We start from the raw sequence: 26,515 nt of genomic DNA, 5'->3' as shown, positions 1-26,515 counted from the left end.
CAACCCAAGAGGAGGAGTGAATGGATACTCGGGCCCTAATGGGGAGGTGTAACCCAACTGCCAGGAAGCCTGGGCGGGCAAGCCCTTCAGGCAGGCGGTGGAAAGGGAAGAGGCGAGAAGGCCGACGGTGGGAGGAGACGCGCCGCTACCGGCGACTGAGCAAGGTCTCCTGCAAGCCTCTGACGCGATTAGCGGGCGCCGCCGGCCTGGCAGAGCCGCTCAGGGAGGCCGTGGCCACGACGATGCCCGACGCGCGGGCTGCCCGCGTCCGCGGCTGGGGAGCGCGCTTCCTGTGAGGGGCTGAGGGGCGGCTGGCCCAGGCGAGGCAGGAGCCCCCCTCCCCGCGCCGAGCTCCGCCTCTGAGCCTCGCTGGGCGGAGGCTGCGAGCGCCCGGCACCATGTGCTGGCGGCGCTAGGCGCGGGCTGGCTGGCTGGCTGGCTGGAGCCCGCTTTGCCTCTCCTCCTTCGCCCTTGGCTTCCGAGAGAGCCGGCATGGCCACCGAGACGGCAGCGGGGCCCAGCGCCCGGCTGCCCTCGTCTCCGGCGCGGAGGGACTTCTACTGGCTCCGCTCTTTGCTGGCGGGAGGTAAATACCGAACAATCCTTTATTTCGTAAATAGCGAGAAGGAGGGTCTTGTCAGCCAGGCACAGGCACGTAGGGCAGAGGGCTGTCTTGCCTGCCTGCCTGCCTGCCCAGCCCATTGGGGCGGGGCAGACGACCCAATATTGCCCGCGGTTTGGGGCACCAGGCTGCCCTTCCGATTGAGGTGAGGGTAAAATAGGGCTTCCTTACACTGGCCTTGCCTTAAGCGGCTCCTCTGAGCGGTAGAGCTCTCATTATGAGCTCAGCTTCGTATATTCTGTGTATACACGCAGAGGAAATCTCGATTCCGTTTAAACAGCGAGGGGTTAACACGTGTTGCTCTGCAGTGTTAGCGGTTCAGCTGCGAAGGGAAATCTGGCTTCTTTGGTCCATACCCCGTGCCGGTATGATCAGGTCCTGCTTGAAATGGATGAGACCGACTTTTGCGGTTCTGGTCCTTCTTTCCTTAGTACTGAGCAAGTTTCTAAGGCACAAACTCTTGTAGACCACTCTTGAAGGAGAGCACCTGTTCCCAAGAGCTCAGTGAGCATTCCTGTATCCTACAATAGAGATGGACTGAAGGTAGTTTCGGTTATACTGGCAGATCACCAGATGATTTTCAGTAGATGGCAACAGTCAGACTCTTGTTAACACCCCCAAACCCTAGTAAAATTGACTGCTGAAATGAAGAAAGCTTGCTGTAGCCAGGACTGGATTTGGGGTGGAAGGACCGTGAGTTCTGGAACTTTAACAATTTCGTGGTCAGAGTTATTTAATTCTAAGTATATTTTTTGTACTTGACTCTTGGTTGGAGGATGACAGGGCTGTTCTGAAAACAAAAAACAGTTCCAAACGTCTGAAGGCTACTTTTCTCTTCTTTTTGTAAGAAAGAGAGGTAATTCCAAGTGTAACAGTTTTAAACCAGGTAGAATATTCTAGGGAATGATTCTGCAGCCCCTAGACATTGTCTGAGGGGTCACAGGATAGTTTGGATTCTCAGATCTGAGTTGGAGATAGTGGCTTTAACAGAGCTGGGAATTGGGAGGAGGGGAGACTGGAGCAACTAGGTATTCTGAATCTGCTTCAGTCTCCTGCCCTCCTTTGAGATGTCCTAGTGAAAACCTGCCTTGCAAAAATTTAGGGTGAGAGGATAGCTTTGCTTTGCACTGCATGCCTGCATGCTTCTGAGTTAACCGCTTACAGAATCTGGATAGGATTGCATGCTTAAGAGCTTTACACTGCTATTGATTTGTGGCTATAATTACTCTGATAAACAAAAAGATACAGACTACTGCCTCATGCCCATAACCTTGGAAGATCCGATGCAAGAGTCACTGAGTCCATGTGGGAAGAAAATGCAAATGTTGTTTAAATGGCAAATATAAAGTCTTAGGGAATAATTAAGAGCCCAGTATTATATCCTAAACTGCTTGCTAAATTTTAGATGATCATCATCATGAGTTTTTTGAAGTTGGGAGATAATGTTCCAATGGTACATTTGGACTACAGACATTGTGATGATTAAGAATAAATATATGGTATTATATTATCTGGGTATTGATTATGATAGAATATATAATTATCAATGGAATTTCTGTTAAAAATTTGACTGAGCTATCAAACCACTCTAGGTTGCTGATCTGGAAAGGATGGAATTGGTGAGCCTTATGAAAAAATACCATGGTGGGGATCCTTGACTTTGCAAATGCTTTCAGTTCTTATAGTATAGCAGGGATCGGTATACACTTGCAGGAAGCAAGAACCTGTTTAAGGATTATCTGTCTTGTTTGCTGAATCACAGACCCAAACTCCAGAAGAGCACAGAGTTCCATAAAAATCTTTCTTGTTTTCACTTGCCCAGGAGCATTAAGTGTTCACACTCTGAGGAAAGATTAGGAAATTCCAAAATTCCTTATAAAGATGAAGCAGCTGCTGGAAATTGTAGCAAATGTGCTCCCTATCCAGCTGAGTTGCTGACTTATAACCATAGATTTATCCAAAGGAAAATGAATAGGGCTTAACAAATGGCCCTTATCAATTAAGCTGTAAGATAATGTTTTATTTGTATTGGAATATAGCTTAGTTCTCAAAGAGCTCTCGAATCCTTACAGCAATCCTGTAAGGCAGGCGACTATTATTTCTCTGTTAAAAATGGAGGATGGAGGGCAGAATTTGACAATGTTGACTTCCCATAGGATATTATTACTGCCCTGAGACATTGTGAAGAGTGGGATATAAAAGCTTTAAATAAATAAGCAAGCTCTTGAAGTGTAGATCGGCTAATGACCTAGAAGAAAACAGCCTTGCAAGCTCCTATACCTTTTACAATAGCTACATTTACAGAAATTGAAGGTGAAGTTTTTCATGTTCAAGTTGATGTTAAAGGCACAGGAGCAAGGATTGGCAAAAAGGTTGTGATGCTGTTGAAGTGAGACTTGAACCAGAAAGCCCCAGATTGTCTACACTCTCTCATCTTTGTGCAGTCAGGCTCTTACAGCTGAATTAGGGGGAAAAAAGACTGTTCCATGCCTTGGCAGTAACTTCAGAATTACTTTGGCGCATTCTTCTTGAGTTAATGCATTTTTTAGTGCGCTTTCCAATTTATCAGATTAACCTGGTTCATATGATCACTGAAGGTCAAACAAGCTGCTGTGGTTTGTTTAATTCCTAGTATGTGTGATTTGGCTAATTACCTGCTAGGGCAAAGCTTCTTGTGTCATCCAATTTCAAGCAGCATGGCTTGAGGGGCAAACAATCTTCAAATAACTCACGGACTGTTGTTGTGGGGCAGAAAGAAAATCACAAAATGAAAAAGCTCTACTTTTTCCAGAAAACCCACATCACTGATTGTTGGGTTATTTGAGGGTTTATTTATTTATTAAAAGCTTTTCTATGCTGTCCAAGCATCTTGGGATGGCTTACAAGTAAAAGAAAAGAACCCGAAAATATAAAACAAAACAAGACATTCTTTCCAGGCTCAAATTACACGACAAGCTGTTTCTTTGTGGGTAATTGGGCAAATTGCATTGACATGCACTGAAGCTACATGTCACAGTGGCTTGTGTGTATAACCTTTGGTGTTTGTGCAAACTGGACTAAAAAGTCTCCATTTTCTGCAGTGATGATAAACATTGAGCAAGGGGAGTCATGTTTACCAAATGTGTGCAAAATCTTTAACAGATAAAATTTTAAAAATAACTCTTGCTGAATGTTTGACATGGCTACGCTATTTGGCAGCTAGTAAAAGAGAGTTCATTTTTGTCTGTTTGAAAGGTGTTGCAGGATGCTGTGCCAAAACAACCATTGCACCATTGGATCGAGTAAAGATTTTGTTGCAAGCTCATAATCATCATTACAAGCATTTAGGTAAGGCAATTTCTGTATATTTTTTTGTGGAATCTAATGCAGTTTGCATTGTTGGTAAAGGACGTAGACTTAATTTTAAAGTTCCTTCTGCAGCAGTAAATACAGACTATGTGCTTTCCATCAAGATTTCCAAACTAAATTTTGGATGATAAGTATCAAAAATGTTTTACAAATCTTCTCTAATGATCTATATGCATTCACACACAAATGGCTGCATTTCTGGTAAAAACATTGATGAATTTTACTCTGTGCCAGTAGTTGCTGGTATTTTAATAGCTGGAGTCTGTTTAGCTGATATGTGTTTTTGGGAGCTCAGTGCTTAATCTTTTACCATGTATCTGTATAGTGGAAGGGTTGCTGTTATGACTTGCTTTCATCAGAGCTGTAACCTAGTAATTGGTTCTGACTCACCAGTTGAAAAACAGTGTTGCAGCATACAGACAATAACTTTGCATGAACAATGCCCACTAACTAAACTGTGGCGGTAGAACAGTGCAATCGTACATAAGGTTTTCCATGACTTCTTGTTGTGATGCACTGGTGCATTTCCGTGTGGTGTTCTAGTAGCTCTGACTTCCTGCTAACTAACAGCGCAGTCCTATCCTCATCAGTAGCATCTAAGTCCCATTAACTTCAGTGAGGCTTATTCCCAGTTGAGTGGGTATAGGACTGCAGCTGAATTTAACAAATTAGGAGCTTGGCTTGGAAGTTTGGTGAAATAAATTCTCATCCTGTTTGTGTAGCTGGGACACAGTGCCTGGAGGAATAAGGAAGCTGCAGCAGTGAAGTATCTATGAGGAAGATCATTGGGCTCAAGGTTCATTGAGGATTCTTCACAAAACAGCACTATGGGTTATTGCCAGGGTGGGTTGTTGTGTTGTGTGAACTCAGCCAAGTTTTTGTAGGAAGATAGCTTGTCATTCAAATTTATGCTGCTTTAAGTTGCAGCCTTATCAAAAACTTCATTTCACCTACTAAAATTACCAAATTCAAAGATACCTAGATACCTTTGCAATAGTTATGCTGACACATACATAGTCTGGTGGTGTTATGAGGAATGAATATCCAGCTTCTTTTATTTGATTCTGGCAAACTGTCTCAGACTTCAACATTATCCTACATTATATGTCCCTGAAACAGAACAGGTTGTATAAAGTAGGTGAGGCATGGTAAATATCAGCGCAGTCTGTTTGAACAAAGTCCTTGTTAGGTGTTTGTAACTTCCATTTCCTTTCCAATACTGCTTTTTATCTCCCTGGATCCTTTCGCTTTTTTCCTGAGTTTGAAACCTGGCTTTCTACTTTTCCTCCTTATTTTCCAGTTATTATTTTGGATTTCTAAACATTTTGATATATTATCAGAATTTGCTCAGAGTTCGTTCTCTCCACAGTTCTTTCAGTCATACTGTTTTGTATGATTGTTCCTACCTGTCTCAGACCATGTATAATCTTTATCAATCCGTCAGCAATTTCTTTTCAATGGTAAAAACACTTTCTTTTTGCATTTATTTATTATTCTCTCTCTGTCCCCTCGTTTTAAGACACCAATTCTGCTTCTGCTTTTACTTCTATGTTGTCATCAGTGTTCAGCTTCCTTCCTCTCCCTGTTGATCACCCTCCTCAGTAACTTTGGTGGACTTCAAGGCAGCATGAACACTTGCCTGTGCCAGTACACGCTGGGAGGCAGTGGCATGGTTTTGGCAGAGACTTGAGCACTGTGCAGCAGTGTGCTTTCTAATGCAGTGGAGGATGTTGCCTGTTACTAGTGTTGAAGACGAATCTGCTGGTTCAGTTGGGTTTTGTACATGGAATGGAAGGGGACAACCTATATTTTTCTTTGCCTCAGCCAATGTCTTGAGCTGGTCTTGGGTTAACTTAATTCTTTTGGACCCTTAGCTCTTGTTCTTGTGCTTCTGAATATGGTTAGCTGAATCCCATGATCTTTCTGATCTTACTCATACAGATTTGTCTCTCTTACTTTCTTTGTACGTTTTCACATTCATTTTCTACTGAGGCCTTTTTTGACCTTTTAAAAATTGACTTTTTTGCCTAGTCTCTTTCCTGCTCTTTCTCACTTTCTCAAGCCAAGGGCCAGTCCTTCTCTCTCTATTCATACTCCTTTGTTTTCCTTCTTCCTAAAACAAGCACAGACGTGAAAATGCGCTAAGCAAGAGGTAATTCCTAGGTGTGATGTGGATGACTAGTAGTGAATATAAGAAGAGAATGCAGGAAAAATGGTTTTATACTTGAGTTCAGTGCAGATATTGGCTCGGCAAATCATCAGGTCAAATCATTCCTCTAAACTTTCAAACATAAAGGCACCACTGTAGAACTGTTTATCTGCTTTTGTTTTCTATATGTTTAGCTCCCCATTCTAGAGGTGCAGTTAATTCTGGAGATGGAGCAATAACTGCAAGTATAGTTAATTTGGCTGTAACATCAGATTATAGTTAGTACAAATGATGGGTTGCAAACTAAACTTCAAATCATGAGTTCTTATTATAGATTAGGAACAGTAATGCAAAAACTTAGTTGAGATTTTAAAAAACCTTTTTAAAAGGATTCTTAAGTCAGCTTCCTTAAACATAGTTGGTGTGCTGTCTAAATTCAGCTGTTTAGTCTGCTGCTAAGAAAGCTATGTTGTCCTAATCCTGGGAACATAACCATTGAAATTGGTCTCTGTTGAAAGAGATTAATATATGTTGGATCAAGATATCTCTCAATAGCGTTAAAAGCTTCTTCTGATGTTGCTTAGGTATATCATTTAGAGTTTTGGACCTGACTTGGCTTTTTCAAAGTACTACTTCTTGGAATGTCATGAGTTTGTGGAATCCTTGCAGACAGAAGAAAGTGTTTTCCAAATTAAAGGAATATGACACTCATACGGCTTTTCTACAAGAAATGCACCTGATGGCAACAGATACATATCAGCTGGCATGAGACTGGATGGGAGAGACTTATGTAACAGATGCTTCAACTAAATTTAAAGGGGCAGTGATTTCAGCCTATAAACAATTTACTTTTATGTTCACCAAACTATTATTGATTTGGGTGGTCATTTTTAGATCATGGTTGTAAAACACAATGAGAAACTAATTGTTTAAATTAACATGTATGTGTCCAACATTGCCTTTCTGCTATTGTTTCTTGACTGTTTCATTCCTTTGCTTGACATGGTGTATGACTGATACTGTATGCGTGTGTGCACTGGTGCTTATATGGGGGGCATTAACAAGATCATAGATCCATTCCTTGATAGGAATATTCTGACCTTTAATAGTCCAGCAATAAAAAGACTTGCAATTCAGGCCTATGTGGCTGAATTTTACCTAATTGACCCTTGAAGAATTATGCATCCAGATAAGATGAGGGAGATTACACCTTTATATACTTTGTCCATCATAACTGCTTTCAGTGAGATTACTTTTAAGTTTATAAAGATCTTTTTTCAGTGAAAAAATATGATACACAGAGTCTCAAGTAAAAATGGAATAATGAATTGGAGCACTCCGTTTTGCCTAATCCATGGTGTGGACATAATTAAATTGACCATTTGGAGGTGGTACAACATAGCTAACACTCCTTTTATTAATATATGTTGACGATGCCCAATGGCTGCTTCCTTTTGTGGATAGCTAATGATCTGCATAAATACTGTGATGGAAAATTCTTTAATATATAGATTTAAGTGGCATTTTAAATGTTAATATTATTGAATTTTATCTGGCCAGGGCGGCTTATTTTATATTGTATGTTTGTATTCTAATGTTTACATTTTTAACTTATGATTATTATTATTTAATTTATTGTTGTAAGCCGCCCCGAGGCTTCGGCGAATGGGGCGGCATAAAAATGTTTTAATAAATAAATAAAAATATGCATGTTCTTCTTAATTGTCTGCCCAGATCATAAAGCAGTATAAATTGATTTTCTGGTCCTTTTTGATAACTAAAAGACTAAATATTACAACATTGGAAGGATAGATGACCACCAGCAATAACACAATGCAGAGGACTTGATCCAGCTTTCAATTTTTAAACCAGCTGTTTTTAGCTGTAATTTACAAATGGAGAAATATATGGATATTTGGACTGCCTTAAAGTCCATACTTAGTTATCGTCAATGGTAGTGTTGTATCTTGCTATATCATTGTATAGCATAGTACAGTATAGTACTATACTGTAATTGTAAGTAATTGTACAGTATAATTATACTATATAATTGTCTGTAGTATTCATTGTAATGCATATACTTACATCTCATCTAAGAAAACTGTAAATTTCATTTTTCTCTCTTTTTGTTGAGTTGCTGAGTTTTGGTTTTGAAGTTCACAATAACAAAAGATGTTGTTGTTGTTGTTTAAACCCCACGTAGACATTCAGTTCCTCTTGTATAATTTTCCTTCTGTCTGTGCAACAAGACAAATCAGAAAAAGTACTGAAAAATGATGCACCTGCAAAAGAATAGGATAGTATTGTACTAACTGTAACAACCATTGAGGATGTATTTGTGATTAGGTGTGCTGGTATAAGGGATGATTGGATTCTTCTAGCATCTACATCCTAAAAATTGACATCAGTATATCTAACATGGAGATTAAAAGTTATTATAAGTGATGTATATCTGAATGTTTAAAAGTGTATGTCATTATGCTGTGTTATATACAGCACAGGTGCATTGTTTAGAACTCATTGTTTATTTGTGCAAGATGTGTTAGGCTTGGGCTATATTTATAAATCTTTGGAGTTATAACAGAATACATTTTATTGCTAGTGTTTTTTACTTAAAGCTGTAATGCTCACTAAGGAATTTTGATATTATAATGACAGTGAAATATTAAAACAGCATTTCTGACAGCCAAGTTCTTTCAGATTTGATGGCATTCTTCTCTTGTATATGAGCAAGTTCAGAGAACTGGGTCTGACTCAGTAATACTTAAGGTGCCTATTGTAATACTTGAATATGTGTTCTATATTTCCGACAGGTGTGATTTCTACGTTGTGTGCTGTACCCAAAAAGGAGGGTTACCTAGGATTCTATAAAGGAAATGGTGCAATGATGATTAGAATTTTTCCATATGGTGCAATTCAGTTTACTGCATTTGGCCAATATAAAAAGGTAATGTCATTTATGTTCCTTTCCCCACCATCATTATTACCTATGGATTTGTAGAAGTTCAAAAAATCTTAAAACACAAGCCCTTCCCTCCCAAACCAGCCTTGTATGAATTGAGGATGCTCAATGGTTGCAGAATGTTTTGAGTATTAGAGAAGAAATAGAAAACAGGTAAATATTGGGGAACAAAATACCCTGCTTGAATCTTTACATCTCTAGTATTCTGGAGGAAGGCAAGGATATTGACTTTTCAGTATTCTGAACAGAATCACTTCTATGAGGAGATGAAGATACTCTGCAATCATTTGTTGCAGTTCTCTGTGTGTTCCAATAGATTCTGCGGTGGCCTTTCTAATGACAATTTAAGTTTGTCATTATTTGCTTCTTTTGTGAAAAACAAATTATTACAAGGCTGCTAGCTTTTGAAAAAAATGAAGACCAGATTTTTAAGTGAAAGAGGAGGATGAATGATCAGTTGCTAAAATTCTTTCAGAAGATACAGATGAGGAATTACAAATTGTAATTACAAAATTAAAGGGGTTCTATTATATGACTTATTCAAAAGGGATGCTATCACAGATGTAAAACTCAAATTAATAAATGCACCCACAAAACCAGATTCCAATATTCAGTAGAATTATATTTGTAAACAGGGACTAATGAACTTAGGCAAAATCAATATAGCAAGGAAAGAAAAGTATAGTATTGTTTCATTTACTTTACTTACACAAAATTCATTAGCAGAAAATTGCAATCTGCCTTAGAAGTTATGGGTAGAATAAGGAAAATATATGGCAAAACATTGGAGATTCTAGAGGAGATTCTGCTGATTTTTCCACTATTTGGAGTGCTGTGGATGTCATACTAATAATCTTTTTTCTTGGACATTGTAATATAAATAACAGAGAAATCATAGGGTGTGATTTTAGTTATCAGGTTAATTAAAGTCTATTAAGGCTGCAGTTACTCCCATATTTATTTGGGAGTAAGTTCTGTTGAATTCATGGGTCTTCCGCATAGGTACATATAAGATTGTACTGTAAAGAAAATTACTACAGAGAACTTGAGAGCAAATCCATTATTTAGGAAAGAACTGTAAAGGGTGGGGAAGAAAAGTTCAGATCATAAGTTCATGTCAAACATCCCTGGGAAGAAGGAGACATACTACAGATTCTCTGATAGAAAAATGGCAACTGTTTCTCTAGTACTGAACTAAAATTAGGTGGCAATATGTCATATGATGACTGCAAGTACTGACACAGTAATAAGAAACTGACCCAATATTAAAACTTTTATTAAAGTAGACAAGCAATTCAAAGCAAAGTTGGGCTGGATTGAAGGGGCATATCTTCCTAAACCTTGCTAACGCATGCTGTCCAGTGGTGGAGAAGCAGGAGTGTGTATGGTTTTGCTGGGTTCTTCAGCCTGTCAGCTACTTTTTATTTTGAATTCCCACTGAAATGAGTGAGGCTGTATGGAAATAAATATGCCAACTGCAGTGCATTACAGAAGTTATATGCACATCTGAGTTTTGGAGTTTGTTGAGATACATGCTATTATATTTTAAAGCAGTGTTGCTAATTCTTAAAATGTAATCCAGTGTTTTACTAAAGTGCCAAACTATTATTTGTGCTTATAGAATTAGGTTCACTTAAAGTATACTAAGGAATATTTTGTTGCACTGGAAATTTGATATTTTTGTAGATAATAAAGAAGAAACTTGGCATTTCTGGGCATATTCACCGGTTAATGGCTGGCTCTATGGCAGGTATTTTGTTCTTCTGTATATTCTTCCCTTTATTTGCCAATTTGAATTTTGCTTCATTGAAGAGCCTAGGCTTAAAGGTCTTTTTTAAATTAAAAATGGTAATAAATAGTTTCCAGCAGCATCCAAAATGTTTGCATAATTGAAAGTGGCTATAAAAGCTTTTGAATTAAGCAAGATGGTCCTTAGGGAGTCGCCATCCCTTTCCCCCACTGTCTATAGTAAGGAGAAACAATACAGCAGAAGGAAGAAATTACTGTCATCATTGGTTATCTTACATGCCTCTTGCGATGCTCACAAGAAAGGTATGTGCAACTAGTTTCGGAAAGCTTGCTGGTAGTTAGAAGTGTACTGTCTCTGAATGCTTGCTTTTTGGTTATCATCCCTAATTGTCAGTGGTGGAGCTATTTTACATGATCTGATCCATTTTAAAGAAGTCATTAAGATAGTGATCATTAGCACATGTATAGAATTCATGTCTACAGAGTTTAGGAACATGTTGTATGAAGGAAAGCCTTTTTATTGTTTATCTTGCTCCCACTGCCAATGAGTTTTATTTTAATGACCTTGAATTTAATAGTATTAAAAGAGCCCTCCCTACCTATGCCATTCAGGGCTTGTTAAACATAATAAATATGTTGGTTCTGTGATGCATTTTAAAGTTTGTCCATCTGCTAGGATCGAAATAGAGTGACCTTCTTTTGAGTAGTATGGAAAATTCAAACACATGAATGATTTCATGAGAAACTACATATTTATGATCTTTGAAATTATATGTGGCCAATGAAAAGGAACAAGAAAAAAATAAAGCAGAAATGAGAGGATGGGAATAAATGGAGGGTGGAATTCATTGCAAGGGAACAACTAGATAGTAGTAATATCTTTCTACCAGCACTTCCTGCCAGGGAGACTTGGTAATATGAGCAAAAAGCATGGGAACCACCATTACAGTTCTTGGTTTGATGCGAAAATGGTATGGGCATGGAATATAAAATGAAAGGAAAAACGGAAAAAAATACTGCAAGGAGCTGTAATCCTGAAGGAGATTGCTGGTTTTGTTTGTTTCTAACAGGTTGAAAAAGCTCCCTGAGTACTTGCAAGATTTAAGCAATTCTCTTAGCACCAGAAAACTAAAAATGAGGGCAATGTAAGGAAAATGCCATGAAAAGTCTATTGTGATGCATCTCCTGGAGATGGCAAAGTTAAACACTATGGTGGAAACTTTCAACTTGGATTTCCTGAGTCTTGTGTAATTCAAATCTCACTGCTAACACTCCATTGGTAAATAATTGCCTTACAGTTTCCTTTAAGGAAAAAACAAATGGAAGAGGAGGAAAAACCCTGATTTAAACTATTTAAAACACAAGTGCCCTGCATCCCTTAGTCCCATGTGAAGGTATTTTAAGAACAAAGGGATTTAAGCTTTCCGAATGCAAAACCAGAAAGACGAGCCAAACATATTTCTTCCCATCAATATGTTAGCTTTTTTCCCTGAAAAGAAATAGTGTTGGAATAAGCATGAGAAATACGCTGTTTTAAAAAGAATGTCACCCCTTCCCTGTAAGTCAGTTCCATTGATTTGCAACCAAAGTATCTATGAAGCATTTGATTGTGCAATGTTCTGCATTAATTTATGTCTCTGAGGCTAACAGGACAATGTAAAAATCATTCTCTATTTTTCCAAATCTTTGGAAAGCTGATTTGTAGCTATGAAAGTACATATTCTCCAAAAGCAAGTATGAGGCTGAGTTTTAAAACAGTAGACTTTTTTTTAAAGGTATAACAGCAGTAATTTGCACATACCCTCTTGACATGGTGAGAGCACGTCTAGCATTTCAAGTAAAAGGGGATCATGAGCGCACTGGAATTATTCATACATTCAAGACCATTTATACTAAGGTAACTGTTCTTTCTCTTATTTTGGGTTACTGGTTTCTATTAATATGTTGGAGCAGTATTTAGTATTTGCAAGTAGAAGATAGTTAAGGTATCTGTGGCAGAAAATTAGTGAATTCATCTATTTGCCTGCATTTTTAAGGCCAACAAATCAAGAAAAAAAATTAATGATCTGGAAGCACCTGATCTATGACATTTTGCCATTCTAATTGGATTTGATCTGCTGTTTGTGACCAGATAGGGGGTTCTTTAATGTTCTCCAAAAATTCTTCCATTATTCATTAAGAATTTTCTGATATGATGATCAGTAGAGGGATGCTTTAGGATTTTTTCATGTACTTTTCTCTGAGACAGACTGCAGTTTGCAGCTAATGAATTTTGTATAAATATGCACCTCAAAACCATATAGATCTACACATACATGTATATAAATGGCAGTTTATAAATTGTACTACAGCCATGTAGTTTTCAGGAGCTTATTTGCAAAAATTTCATTAGTGGTTAAAAGATCTGCAAAATCTGTCTTAGAATTAGAAATCTGTGAGCTGACTGAACATGCAGCACAACAGGTCAGTGCTAATGCAAGGTGAACAAACCAGAATCCAGGGGGCAGAATCATGGCAATCCATTGGGTCTTCATTCCCCTATTGAATTCTATATAGAGCTGTAGAACGCTCAAGAGAATACACGACTGGGCAGAGATTTGTGTCCCAATTATTTATTTAAAACATTTTTATGCCGCCCCCATCGCAACGAAGCCTCGGGGCGGCTCACAGCCTGGTTTACCCTGGTTTGAGTGTGGTCATTGGTTCACATGCTCTTGAAAAAACTGGAACAATCATATGCTGTGGAATGCTTAAGCCCTGTACAATTAGTACAGATGTTAGTATAGACATTCCTAAAAGGTCATGTGCTATGTGCGCAGTAGGTTTAAAAAGAAAATGCTTACCTCTGTCTTTGCACAAATTCATCCTGCAACCTGTGTGCAAATCTTTTTTTTCTCTTGCAGCCAAAGAGCCTATTTCTGAGATAGTCTGCTATGATGGCACTAGACGGTGTTTTGTAAACAACTTTGATATAGCTGGAGTGCAAAATATATTGTGAAACAGGGTTAATATGGTGTGGGACGTGTGATGCAAATATTGGTTGCCACTTAAACTCTGCAATGACATCAGTTTATTGTACAGACAAATTGAACAGCCTGAGTTGCATTTGCCTCTGACAGTTTGGATCAGCCTATAGAACTTGTTGGTGAAGACATATATAATGCCTGAACAAAGGGAAAAGGTGGTTTTCTTCCCTACTCAAAATATCAGTCTAATTTGTCTGCATTTTGTATTCAGATACTTAGATACTTAACTGTTACTTTTGTTCTTGTCATTATTGGCTTACTCCAAAGGAAGGTGGTATGCAAGGATTTTATCGAGGACTTTTGCCAACAATAGTAGGAATGGCTCCATATGCAGGTGAGTTGAATTTGAACGTGATTCCTTCGCAGTCAAGACCATGGTGTTTAATTTTAATTTGCAAAATTGTTCACATTGCTTCTCTTTAAGTAAAAACTCATGTGTTTACTGCATCAAGGGTTAGCATAGACAGCATCAGGGAGGAAGAGCTACAGGAAATTACTTGTCATCCTGACTTGTTGGGCTGTTTAGGCATTGCTCTCTTATTGACTTTCCTGGTCTTTTTTGCTGGAAGAAATTGTAGGAAACATTCCCAAAGTAAGCAGATTTATAAGGGCAATCGGCAGAATACTCTGTTTCAGCTTCTGTCCTCTAGTTGCCCTTAACTGTTTGAAAGTTCAGTACAAACACAAAATATCATACAGAGCTATCAAGTAAGTTATAAACAATAATTATAAAATGTTACGAAATGCACAAAGTGAAATAGACACATTACTTAAAAATACGGATAGCCATGGGGACTAATTTGAATTTTGGCGTTTATTTCTTTCTGCATTCTAGAATTTATATTGTGATTGGAGGGTTGCACTTCTCTGTTTGTGCTTGTCTGTCATGCAACTCTGTCATGTCGTATGGTTCCTGCTTCTTTTTGTCTTCGCTGCTGGGGTTGATTTTGATTATTTCCTATCCTTTTTTTCCAATTCTTTTGTAGCAGGGAAAGTACTCTTCTAGTGTGAAGGCATGTGAAACTATACCTGGAATAGACTGAAAGCTGTAGCATGGTATTGGCATTATTTTTCTTTCTGGAGGGATCATAGCTTTTCCACTCAAACATGGTTTACACTTACTTCATCCCCCCCCCCCCCCACACTCTGTGCTGCCCATGCATGTTTTTGTTTTTTTCTGTGCTGGAATTCTGGTCTCTTATGAGGTGAAATTCACTGTCCAAGTTTTGCTTCTTATGTAAAAAAAACCCCACTCCTCATTTTCAGTCATCAGTGGGACTTGGACTACATATGTGCTTTCAGGGTTCTTGATAGCTTGGAAGTACATTAACCAGTTGAGGAATGCAATTGAGTTACTTCTTTCTGAAGGATGTGTCTACAAGTGCTCCCTCTTCAGACTTTTCTGGTAATTGTGGTATCTTGGACTACATGTGTGTTTGATGTAATGTTCTCATTACCTCCCCAAGCATCTTTACCAAACAAACTCATCCTGATTTTCTGTTGACGAGGCTCTTTTACTCCCTCTGCTGTAGTTGTAGGTGGCATTTGAAATTGTTTGCTTGGTTCTTCTTTGCAGCTGTACAGCTCAGGTCAGAAGGGCTTCTGTGCTGTGACAACACTCAAGGTATCTTTTCTGGATGAAATACACAGGCAAAGATAATTCTTAGGACAAAGAAGAGAATTACTGGGGAAGAGCAGCTATCTTGAAAAGGTCTTAGTAGAGATGAAGGGAGATACTGGTTTCTTACCGTAAATAGACATTGCACTGTGCTGGGAAGGGGTCTGTGTTTTTCCTGAAGTTTCACCTGCTGTTGAGGGATTCTGAATGCTCATGCAGGGACTCTGTATAAGTCGATTAAATACCAAAGTTAGAGGCAAGCAATAAAAAAAAGATTCTCTAATATAAATATGAAAGCAATTTCAAGGTAGGAGCCAGCTAAACCTAAGCCCTTAAGTTTCATTGATTTCTTTCCCCCAGTGCTCAATTCTTCCATTCATATAAATGAGTTTTAAATGTTCTTAACCTTTGGTTGAATTGTGCCTATAGGATCCATGTATCTATAGAGTCTGTGTAGCTTGTGGCTGATGTTTCCATTTAGCTTGCTTCATTTTTTCTTTCAGGTTTCTCATTTTTCACCTTTGGTACCTTAAAGAGTGTGGGACTTTCCCAAGCACCAACCCTGCTTGGGAGGCCTTGCTTAGATAATCCTGATGTCTTAGTTCTGAAAACTCATGTAAATTTGCTGTGTGGTGGCATAGCTGGAGCAATAGCACAGACAATATCGTAAGTTATTCAAGTATTCTCTTGCACTTATTGAATAATTATGAGGATAGTTTATATTGGGAACTTCCTTTACTTGTATTACTTTATCTTGGAAATAATGAACTTTAGCTTGGCTACAATCCTAGTCTTACCCATTGCATTGTAGTCTGGGAAAGGAGACAATTGCTTAATTTTAAAACTAGTGTATAACTCCAAGACAAGAAAAAAAGAGACTTTCATACCTGTACTGAAAAGACTGAGGTGTTACTGAGAGCAGTTTGTTCTGCCAAGGACTCTGTAGGCTTCAGTTGTACACAACTGTATTTTATTTGTCATAAATGCTTCCTCTGAAATTATTTGAATTAAGGCAATTGTTTATTGTTAGAGGTGCAGTTCACAATCAACTATTTGTTTTATCAATTAAAATGAGGCTTGGAGGGAGAGTAAAACTAAATGTAAGGTGTAAAATTTAGTCTTAATACAGCAGATGTTGGCTTGAACTGTATTTGTCAAACTAAGAATGTAAGAATTGCTCGCTAGATCATGCCAAAGGCCTACATAGTCTAGCATTCTGTAGTCAATGAGATGGCTTTGAGAAGTCCTCAACAGGACATGAATGCAATGGCACCATTCACTGAAGCTTTGCTGCTCAGATATGAATAAACCCATGAACTGACGTAGAGTACCTGATGCAGGCAAGTTGTTGAAACTAAGCAGGTGTGGACCTGGTTGGTGGTCTGGATGGGGGATCACTAAATGTGTTTCTTCATAATCTTTGTGCATTAGCATAGGCTGACATTCATTAACTTAATATTAAAGCATTTGAGTAAAAAAAGCTTTCTCTATAGTATTATTTTATTCCAATTCAAATAGATCTTAGTGAATTTATCCTGCCTTTCCTTTGAAAGCCTAAATTTATATACATAGGTGTCCCCCAAGAAACTTGTAAGGAAGGGTACACTGAGAGTTTGTGACTTACACAAGGTTATCCAGCAAGCATCAGGACTGAGTGGAGATTTGAACTTTCATCAGTCTTAGTTCAACACAGCAATCACTACACACATTGCTGGCACTAGAAAATGTTACAAATTTTAGGTGCAGAATGTTAAGTATGACTCAAGTTGAATATGGCTATATTGTTAACCCACCCACCTCAACCACAAATGACTAAACAGGAAGATCAATACTTGGTACAAAAGAGTTCTAGTCTTTTGGTTGGCTTTAGGTTTTTCCATATATAGTGTGCAATTAGGAGGTGTATTACATATTTAGGATCCATTAAAATCCATCTATTATGAGGAAAATGCTACATGCAATGACTTTTTACTTTAACTATCTCATTAAAATCAAAAGCCAGTATCCAGTGTATTCCTGCTGCTAACATAACGGATGTTGGGTAAACTACCTCTAGTACAATACCAGTAGCATATGCTGATGTGACTTGGTTTTTTTTTCTCTTGTTAAATACTTTCCAAAAAAACTTAAGGTGCAGTCTTACTGTTCTATCCGGCACAGTAACCTTCCGACTTGGAGGCTTCCATGCATCCAATGGCTGGAGTGAGGTGCAGGGCTGGCAGTGGACACCATACTTCACCCTATTTATTTTATCTAAAGATGGCCTTAACTTTCTCCCCCTCTGCCCCCCACAGCATGCCTCCTTACTACCCCTTTGAGTTGCGTTTGTGGTATGAGAGGAGCAGGTGGTGTATTTTTTCCATGCTGACTGCAAAGGAGTAGGGCAGAGGCTTTACCTTCAAAGTCTGTGGCCCCCTAGATGAAGTCAGGAGGTCAGACAGTTGCTCCCTTAAATGTTTATTATTGGTTATATTCTGTGCTTTTATATTAAAAAAAACAAATTGTGTATTAAGCTGTACAATGTATCAATAGAGAATTTTGGATATTTTAAAATGTATACAACATAGCATTTGTTGTATGGTATATAATCGGATCAATTGTGTGTATATTGAGAAACATGTATTTCCATGAAAACATTATTGATACTTCATCTTTTAAGTAAACCTCAATCTAACAAGGCTTACAGTTTTGAAATGGAATAGAATGCATGCATTACATATGGAAAGTTGTAGCCTGAATCTCCCACGTCTTCATTTTTAAAAAAGATGAAGCTTGGATACTAGGGCTGGGAAAGACCTTGGCTTGAATGTTGGAGTGCTTCTGTGAGTCAGAAGAGATGCTATTGGGATAACTAGTATAATTTTATCTTAATATTTATATACTGGCCCATGATCTGACCCAGTGTAAGGCTGTTTCATATATTCCACACATTTCTTACAGGAATTTAACTGCTATTTCACTGTTTAGATACTTGTACTGTTATGCTGACACTCCTCACTTTTTCCTCTCTAGTTATCCTCTTGATGTAACACGTAGACGAATGCAGCTGGGAGCAGTGCTTCCAGATTCCGAAAAGTGCCTGTAAGTTTAATCTCTTAAACTATATCCAGACTTGTTTTACTACTTCATCATACCGGCTCTACAGTTTTAGCATCCTCCTATTATTCATTGGTTCAATGAGATGTATACTATTTGTAAAGTTTTGAAACTTACACTGTTGGCTGAATAGCAACAGAATACAGAGGCAACTCTTGCTATATAACAGATCATAAAAGAAAAATGGAGAGTGCATCAGTCCATGAACTACAGACCTCTTATTGTTCTTGACAAAGAGCAGTGTAGCAAACATGTGGTTACCCAGATATAGTTAGTGTCCAACATCCAAAAACCTTGTCAGCATAGCCAGTGTTGCAGGATGATGGGAGTTGTAGTCCACTCTGGAGGGCCACACATTCCCCATTCCTGACAGAGAGAGTGCTATAAAAATACCCATTATGCACAATGATAAATCTTGAGTTCCCTATGAATTATATCTTGCTGTTATGTGCAAGAAGCTCCATTGTGATGATACCCTGCCTCATTCATGGACTTCAAGGCAGGGTCCAAATGAGGACATTTTCCACTTGTAACCCTCCCGTGCTTTGCCTTTGTTAGCATTTTTTTCTTTTCATCAAAAAAAAAAAAAATCCATTAAGGAGGAAAGGCTGGAATAACTTTGTCTTATGATTGGTAGTGATAAGAGCCATTCACCTGGAAGCACCATTTATGGGAACAGCTTTATAATACACTCCAATTTTCTGCAAAGTTGCTTTGCATTTAAAAAAAATGTTTAAATACACATTTAGAAAAACTGTCACTTAAAGTATTTTATGACTAATTTTGTTTTTCTTCTAGTACAATGGTACAGACACTGAAATACGTTTATGGAAACCATGGAATAAGAAGAGGATTATATCGTGGACTATCTCTGAATTATATTAGATGTATTCCTTCACAGGCTGTTGCTTTCACCACATATGAATTTATGAAGCAGGTTTTGCACCTCAATTAAAGACTCTTATAAATTAATTGAAAAATATTTGCTTATTTTTATATTGTATTTATCAGTAAAATTTACCATGTCAAATGTTAACTGAGGAATCACTGGTGTTAATAATAATTTCTTTAGTAAAAGAAGTTACAGTATGCTCAACAAGATCAGGTAAATCATTAGTTTTGCATATATTGTGTAAGATGATTGAAGATTATTGATGGAAATACACACAAATTTACTAAAAATTATTACAAGAAGGAAACAAATTTGAAGTTCTAAATGATTACACTTTTCTATCACGTTTTACTTCACTTGCTTTTTAAATTTTGTCTGAGTGTCTGGTTTTCTAAAGAGTTGCTTACATAGTTTAAATTACAATTGCAGATATACTTGGAAAGTCATTCCATTGAACTCAGCTTCCATGCAAGAGTTTAGGGTTGATGTGTCATTTTGTAATGCACAAACTACTGTTGTATTCATTTCTGAAATCCCGTTTATGGGGTTGTCTGTTTTATTTTCCAGTTGCTAGAAAATAGGCAATGCAACAGTTTAATACAAAACACCTTGACTGGGATCCAAAGTGATGATTAGGCTATTACAAAGGGCTTGCAGTACCTATTGACTAGTTGGATTCTCATGTCATATTCCTAACTGCTTTTGAAGCCCCTTAGTTAAGGGCTGGCATAGATGTGAAATGCTTTTAAGATGGAAAAGGTGGGTTGATCCTTACATGCAGTTCCCCTTCCCTGAATTTCAGAGCAGCTGCCTGGACTTAATATTACGAAAACCTAAACAAATATGAGAGATCGTTATTATGAATCTCCCATATTGTTTCTAGTTTGTCCTTGAGTTTCAAAAATACTTTATCATAAACTATTGCAATTTTTTCCATATAATTATCTCTAAAGCCTCATTGGATTAATGGAATAAATTTCATGACCCTTGGATATTATACCTGGAATTTCTATATCTCTAATGTTATAGTCCTATACATGTCTACTCAGACAGAGTCTCATTGAATATAGTTAGACGCTTAAAGAAGTTCAGTCTTCTGTATTTTACCAAAATCTCAGGAAATACTGAAGCATTTGTTATACGATGTATTTACTAGGAAACACATTTAAAAACCATAAAATATTACATCACTGTGGATTTTGATTTATAAGGTTCAGGAGAATTTTTAAAATAGAGAACATGAACAAAAATAGCCAGTATGGGTCCAAATTTCCAAAGAAATTATACCTCTTTGTGCTGTGTGTGTGCATGATGCTACTGAAAGTTAATGTTATTCTGAAACTTATAGTGTCTCATATATGTAAAACTGGGTCTTTGCATGGGTTTTATTTTGGTCAGATTAAGTGCATCTAACACAAGACTGCATCTGGACCAAGATGGACCACCTTCTTCACTGGAAGGTGAGGGAGAGCTTTTTTAAACAAAGCAAAAACAGCCAGAAAGCATCATACTAAAAGGAACTATCCTGAACCAGTTATTAGACTATTAATCTCAGATCTGCAGCCTTAATTTTTTCAGTAGCTATGCTTGCACATACAGTGTGTATAGTAAGAATGCAAAGCTGTTTATCCATTTATCAGCCCTCAAAAAGGCTAAGCGGGAGTTTGGGCTTCTTCAGATGAGTTCTCTCCACATTGCATGACAACACTGTATTATAGTGTGGATTACCTGTTGTTCAGTGCAGGTGTAGCTATGCCATTTTCTAGGAAACCTGTCCATTTTTAGCAGCAAATCTCCATATTGCCTGGAGAGAGGTCCAGCAATTTTGGGAGTTATAGACAGTGCTAGCATTGGCAGACCTGAATAAGCCTCCCCTGAACAATACACTCTCTTTCTCTAGCAGTCCTGCAATGTCAACTTTCTGTTCCAAGTAGCATGTTTGTTTTTTAAAGATGTGTTTGATAGTCTACATTAGTAAAATCCTTATTTTATCAAGAAAATGGCAACGATTCTCATAATTTTACTGTAACAAAATGTAATTTATTTATTTATTGTAAATACTATATACAGAGTATGAAACCGGTAACAGCTACGTTACCAAAATTAGGAGCTATACAATGGCTATTGTTATGGTCCTCAGCTGGGACGTATACTTTTAATGTTTTATGATTTCATTGTTTTATTAAATTATGTATCTTTAGATATTACAATTTGACATACATATTGGCAGAGATGTACCTATTTTATTCTAAAATGTCTTGAATAGCAATATGACTAAGCATATCAGCCAATATAAGTGCATGTATTTGAAATGATGTATTTTCTTTTTAAAAAGATGTAAGTGTTTATGAAATTATATTAAAGAGATTGCAATTAAACTCTGGCCTTATTCAGGACTTCTTTAATAAAGATAAGCAATAGTGTACGTTTCAAGTATGCCAAGTCACAAAAAAATGTGGCTTTAACTTGGAAAAAGTAGCTGTGTTTAAAATACTGCAATCCTATACCCAGGGAATGTGTCGGCTTGGATATGGTGGAACACATATTGGATTGCACTGGAAGTCCTTATAATTTATATCCCTATCCTTGTCAGATTTATTTGATATCTTTTACTTCCAAGAAATTCAGCTTGGCAGCTGTATAGCTGAATTATCATGAGCTTATTATCATGCTTATTATCATGAGCTATCCCTGGGATAGTTTCTGTAGTAAAACATGCTACTCTTACACTCTCTGTCTTGAATATGCGTCTTTTTTGCAGTGGCATAGGCACAATCTAGTCAGGATGCCTGTACCAACCCAAACTTATTATTGGCATACTATTGAGGACAGAAGAAGCATGGAAGCAAAGATCATCTTTGTATTCCTCCTTAGATGCTTAGATGGCTGGTTTTAGCTGTAGAAGCACTTTGTTCCTGGTTGCATGGAGGACAGGCTGAGGTCCCGTTGAGTTATGTTGATGGAGTCACACTCGCCTGCAACTGTCCCTAGCACTGGTTTCAAGATTGTTGCTTGGAGCTGCAGCAAATCTTTGCCTTTGCAAGGGTAGAGGGATGGTGTACTGAGCCCATAGCTTTAGCTCTTACCTTGGGATGTTTCCCAGGCTGAAGCTCAAACTACAATCTTTCCTGTGGGCATCTAGACTGCATGTAGCACTCATAGAATTGTGCCTTTACTAGAGTTACTGGAGTATAGTGCCCGTATTCCACACTAAATTTACAATCAAGCATTTTTTTTAAAGTCCACTTAAAGAAAATGAAATCTAATAGGTTTCATAGACAATCCATTAAATACTTTCCATATTTTATCTCAAGGGTTTTCTGTACAGAGAGTACAGCTGTCTTCCAAGGAGTAACGCCAGTTTCTTGTGAAGCAAAGGACTATCTTTACAGAAAGACAAGACAACCTCATCCCTTGTTATAGGACAGAAATAAGCAACCTCCGACTACAAGTCCCATCATGCTGGACCCCAGCTGGATTGGCTGGGGTTTATAGGGGTTGCAGTTTAAAACCGCAGAAGGCAAAGGCACGCGCTTCCCCACGCTGAAGGAGAGGAATCCTTTTAGCGCGCGAAGAACGAGGCATAACCAAATAAAGGAGCTCCGCCTGTGCCTCCTCATAGGTTAGCGCGGCGGTTGCGCCTGCGCCTGCGCAGTGGCGTTGCAGGTTACCGGGTCGGTTGTAGCTTTTTGCATGGGAAGGTTCGGGATGGCGGCGGGTCAAGAGTAGACGGAATTGCTGGAGGAAAGAGAGCTGGAAGAGCTGATGGAGAGGAACTTCTTTGACGACCCGTCTCCGCGGGTTGGGTGCGTGGCTTGGGCTGAGTTAAAGAAAAGCGCGCGGTTCCAAGCAGCAGCTACTGTGGCTTCCAATTTCCCGCCTTCCCAGCCTGATTTCGGGCTTGCTCGGGGCGCTTCTCTCACCGCGTCGCGTGGTATAGCCTGCAGGGCAAAGAGACCCTCACTTCGACTCTGTTTAAAGTTTTGGTTTCTCGGGAGCCGTTTTCCCCTTTTCAAGAGCGCCTGTATTTTTTGTGCCATAGACCATTGATTTGCATGAGATGTAAATGAGACGTATTGCATACAGCCCATTAGCTGCGCAGTGGCTCCTAGAACATAATGGGTGTTTAATCCATTCTGTGCCCACTAATTGTTCCCTCCAAATGCTCCTTTGAGGTTGTGCCTTTCTGCCTAGTTTTAATCACACAATTTAACCCGAAGGAGAAAAAAATGGCAAGGGGAACGTCATAGGGGGAAGCTGGGGAAGGGTACAGGTTTCGTGACTCCCCCAGGTTTGCTCCGTGACTGGTATTAGAAAGTAGATACAGGATTTGAAACCCTTGGTGTATTTTGCAGTGTGTTGCCCCAGTTTCATATGCTATTGCAGTTCCATTGTCCAGCTTGTGAAAATAATTACCCACACAGGCGTTTTTATTTTGAACATGGAGGAATATAACTGCAGCGCTTGCTTTAGAACATGGCCTATTTGTATGGTTCCCTTGGGCATCTATGTTGCTTGCTGTGAGAAATGGGTTGCTGGGTTCCCTTTGGATTAGTATACAGTCCCATAATACAGTTAATAAATACCATTGTTTGTTTATTTGTTGATTTGGCCAAGTAGCAATGTTAAATGGTTGGGTGCTCATAGATGACTTTCCTGTAGCTAGAAGTGGTGTTATTTTTCCTTTTTGTGCTTGATATTTCTGCTTTAATGTGTGGCAAGTCTCATGGATCTTATCTGCAGTGGCATCTGAGCCTTTTTTCCCTTTTATATGATGTACATGACTTTTCTGTTGTATGTGCATGTATTGGTTTTTTTTTTAGATTTCCAAAGAGAATCACGGGCTTCTCTGATACCATGCTTTGTAAGGGTCTGAACAACAGGTACTGTGTTTTACAAGTCCAAGAAAATGATCTTGAGAAACATCTGACAATCACAGCTGCTGCTTCTCTTGAGGACACAGAACTGTGCATCCTAAGGAATGACTGGTAACTGTCATGTAATATAGTAATCACCTTGTATGTTGGAAAACATGTTATTTACACTTGTGTTATACAGTTTCTAGAGTGTTAAAAACCAAAATATTTTTGTGAAACAAATATTTCAAGTTTCTGGTTGTTCCCAATAATTTTAGGAAAGGCACAGGAAAACACTGAGTGGAAACATTCTGATAATTAAACAAGAGGACCATAAATGACCTCTCCCAACTCCAGGCCTTTCTGTGACACATTTTTTTCACTCCCAGGTAGCAAGTTTTCAGTGCTTCAAGTTAATTAATTATATTTATATCATTGCCAATTTTCCTTTCAAGAAATTCAAGACAGTTTACATAATTTTCCTTCTCCTCTCAGTCTTATTATCATGACAAAACTCTGAGTTAGGTTGTGTTGAGAGTCTGACTGACTGAAAGTCACCCAGTTAGTTCTATCAAGGAATGGGAGCTATAACCCAGATTTTTTGTGTCCCAGTCTCACAAACTAGCTCACATAGACTGATAGATAATACTTTTCCCCAGTTTTATACATACTGTACAGTTACAGGATAGCACATTATTTACTAACTATAAATCAGAATATATGAATTAGTCATGGTAAAAATGGCATCACTTTAGCAGTGGAAATCCAAGTGCACATAGACAGAAACCTTTTATAGAAACAGCTTTTGTTTTGGTATAAATGAATCAATAGCAGTAAGACCATACTTTGAGCGACCTTGTTCAGACATCCACGACTGCTTTACTGTTCAGCTCAGCTGTTCATTATAAGTTTCCCAGATGCCTCTTATTTTCACCACCTTTTCTTATATATCTTTGCAAAGCAAGGTGGGTTGTGATGGGCTCCTCAAAAGTCAGCATATAGCTTTCATTGGAAATTGATAATGAGGAAAGGGTTATGTGTATAATATTGTACAGAAATAACAATTCAATTTTAAAATACAAAGCTGACATGCTTTTTAAAACAATAATATACCTTTCATTTTTCAGGATTTCTGTTCCAGTTCAGCCTGGAGATATCATTCATCTAGAAGGAGAATGCAGTTCTGGTATCTGGAAAATCGATGTAGATTCGGGATACTTAATTCTCTATCCAGATCTATTACTTTCTGGCACCACTGTATCAAAAGGCATTCGATGCATGAGGAAGGCTATACTGAGTGAAAAATTCAGGGTAAGTGCAAGATCATTGGGTATCTGGATGTTCAGAACATAATTTAAGGTTATTCTCAAGTATTAGTTTAAATGTATTGGACTTAGGTTTAGAGAAAAACAATGCAAATTCATTGGATAGGGCCTGTCTTACGCCTTTTGTATAGCATCTGGTTTTATAGTGCTTTGTGCATAATAAAATTCTTGAACATAAGCTTATACTGAGATTTTGAATCTGAAGGTACTGGAGAGCGAGTGTGCTGTAGTGGTTAAGAGCATGGGACTGGGACTCAGAGGATCTGAGTTCAACTGGGTGACTTTGGGCCAGTCACAGACTCTCAGCCCAACCTACCTCACAGGGTTGTTGTGGGGATAAGATGGAGGAGGAGAGATGATGTAAGCTGCCTTGAGCCCTTTGCAGGAAAAAAGCAGGATATAAATTGCAATATAAATAAAAAATAAATACTAACATGTTTAATGCATCTATCATTATGTGTAGTAATGAGTGGATTTTATTAGTTTGATCTGCCATGACGGCTGAGAGACCACTTTTTGGATTTAAACCTAATACCAGCCTTTGCAGCATTGAGACATGACCGCTCTAATGGTCTTCATCTAAAGTAGTGCTGTCTTGTGGAAACCTATTTTCTGACATGAATGGATCAGCAAGAACACGCTACTCTCAGTGTCTTTATTGTGGGGCAAAGCAATCTCCTTCCCATGGGGAGGATGCACATCCAGCCCATTGATGCTTGGGCTCTCACTGAGCCCATTTCTTTGCTGAGCTCTGTTCCTGGGAAGCTGGGCGCTACTGAGGAGTTATTTATAAGGATTGTAGAATGGGATGAGAGGGGGAGAAAGGTAACACCGTGCAACAATACCATTGTACATATATTACAGATAGATGA

At 38.4% G+C, this 26,515-nt stretch overlaps 2 protein-coding genes across 5 annotated transcripts in view; both read left to right on the top strand.

The window, feature by feature from the left end:
- Positions 1 to 82: 82 nt before the first annotated feature.
- Positions 83 to 21,840, top strand: SLC25A16 (solute carrier family 25 member 16). 4 transcript variants are annotated; one of them, XM_044420454.1, is made up of 10 exons: positions 83 to 586; positions 3,857 to 3,949; positions 8,933 to 9,066; positions 10,768 to 10,831; positions 12,606 to 12,727; positions 14,124 to 14,190; positions 15,433 to 15,480; positions 15,978 to 16,140; positions 18,487 to 18,555; positions 19,369 to 21,840. In XM_044420454.1, exons 1-10 carry the CDS (start codon positions 493 to 495, stop codon positions 19,523 to 19,525), a joined length of 1,011 nt encoding a protein of 336 aa, XP_044276389.1. In that variant the 5' UTR covers positions 83 to 492; the 3' UTR covers positions 19,526 to 21,840. The 4 variants fall into 4 exon arrangements, with proteins under 4 accessions (XP_044276389.1, XP_044276392.1, XP_044276390.1 ...); XM_044420455.1 differs by lacking the exon at positions 15,433 to 15,480 and having other exon boundaries at positions 88 to 586; XM_044420457.1 differs by lacking the exons at positions 10,768 to 10,831; positions 12,606 to 12,727 and having other exon boundaries at positions 87 to 586.
- A 1,329-nt stretch (positions 21,841 to 23,169) lies between these two features.
- Positions 23,170 to 26,515, top strand: part of DNA2 (DNA replication helicase/nuclease 2) — a 31,122-nt gene continuing 27,776 nt past the window's right edge. The window contains exons 1-3 of the mRNA XM_044420069.1: positions 23,170 to 23,268; positions 24,286 to 24,450; positions 25,446 to 25,629. Of these exons, the coding sequence (XP_044276004.1) occupies positions 23,228 to 23,268; positions 24,286 to 24,450; positions 25,446 to 25,629 (390 nt within the window). The 5' untranslated portion in view covers positions 23,170 to 23,227. The remainder of the gene's footprint in view (positions 23,269 to 24,285; positions 24,451 to 25,445; positions 25,630 to 26,515) is intronic.

This window comes from Varanus komodoensis, unplaced genomic scaffold (assembly GCF_004798865.1).
Source record: "Varanus komodoensis strain SLA01 unplaced genomic scaffold, ASM479886v1 scaffold11, whole genome shotgun sequence".
NCBI classification, from domain to species: domain Eukaryota; kingdom Metazoa; phylum Chordata; class Lepidosauria; order Squamata; family Varanidae; genus Varanus; species Varanus komodoensis.
The sequence above is the reverse complement of the archived record's forward strand: the minus strand, read 5'-3'. Positions and strand labels throughout refer to the sequence as shown.

Coding starts and splice junctions, on each gene's coding strand:
- SLC25A16 (XM_044420454.1), top strand. CDS start 493: ATGGCCACCGAGACGGCAGCGGGGCCCAGCGCCCGGCTGCCCTCGTCT. Junction 15,481..15,977: donor GTGCTGTGACAACACTCAAG/GTATCTTTTCTG, acceptor TTTTTCTTTCAG/GTTTCTCATTTTTCACCTTT. Junction 16,141..18,486: donor GCAATAGCACAGACAATATC/GTAAGTTATTCA, acceptor TTTCCTCTCTAG/TTATCCTCTTGATGTAACAC.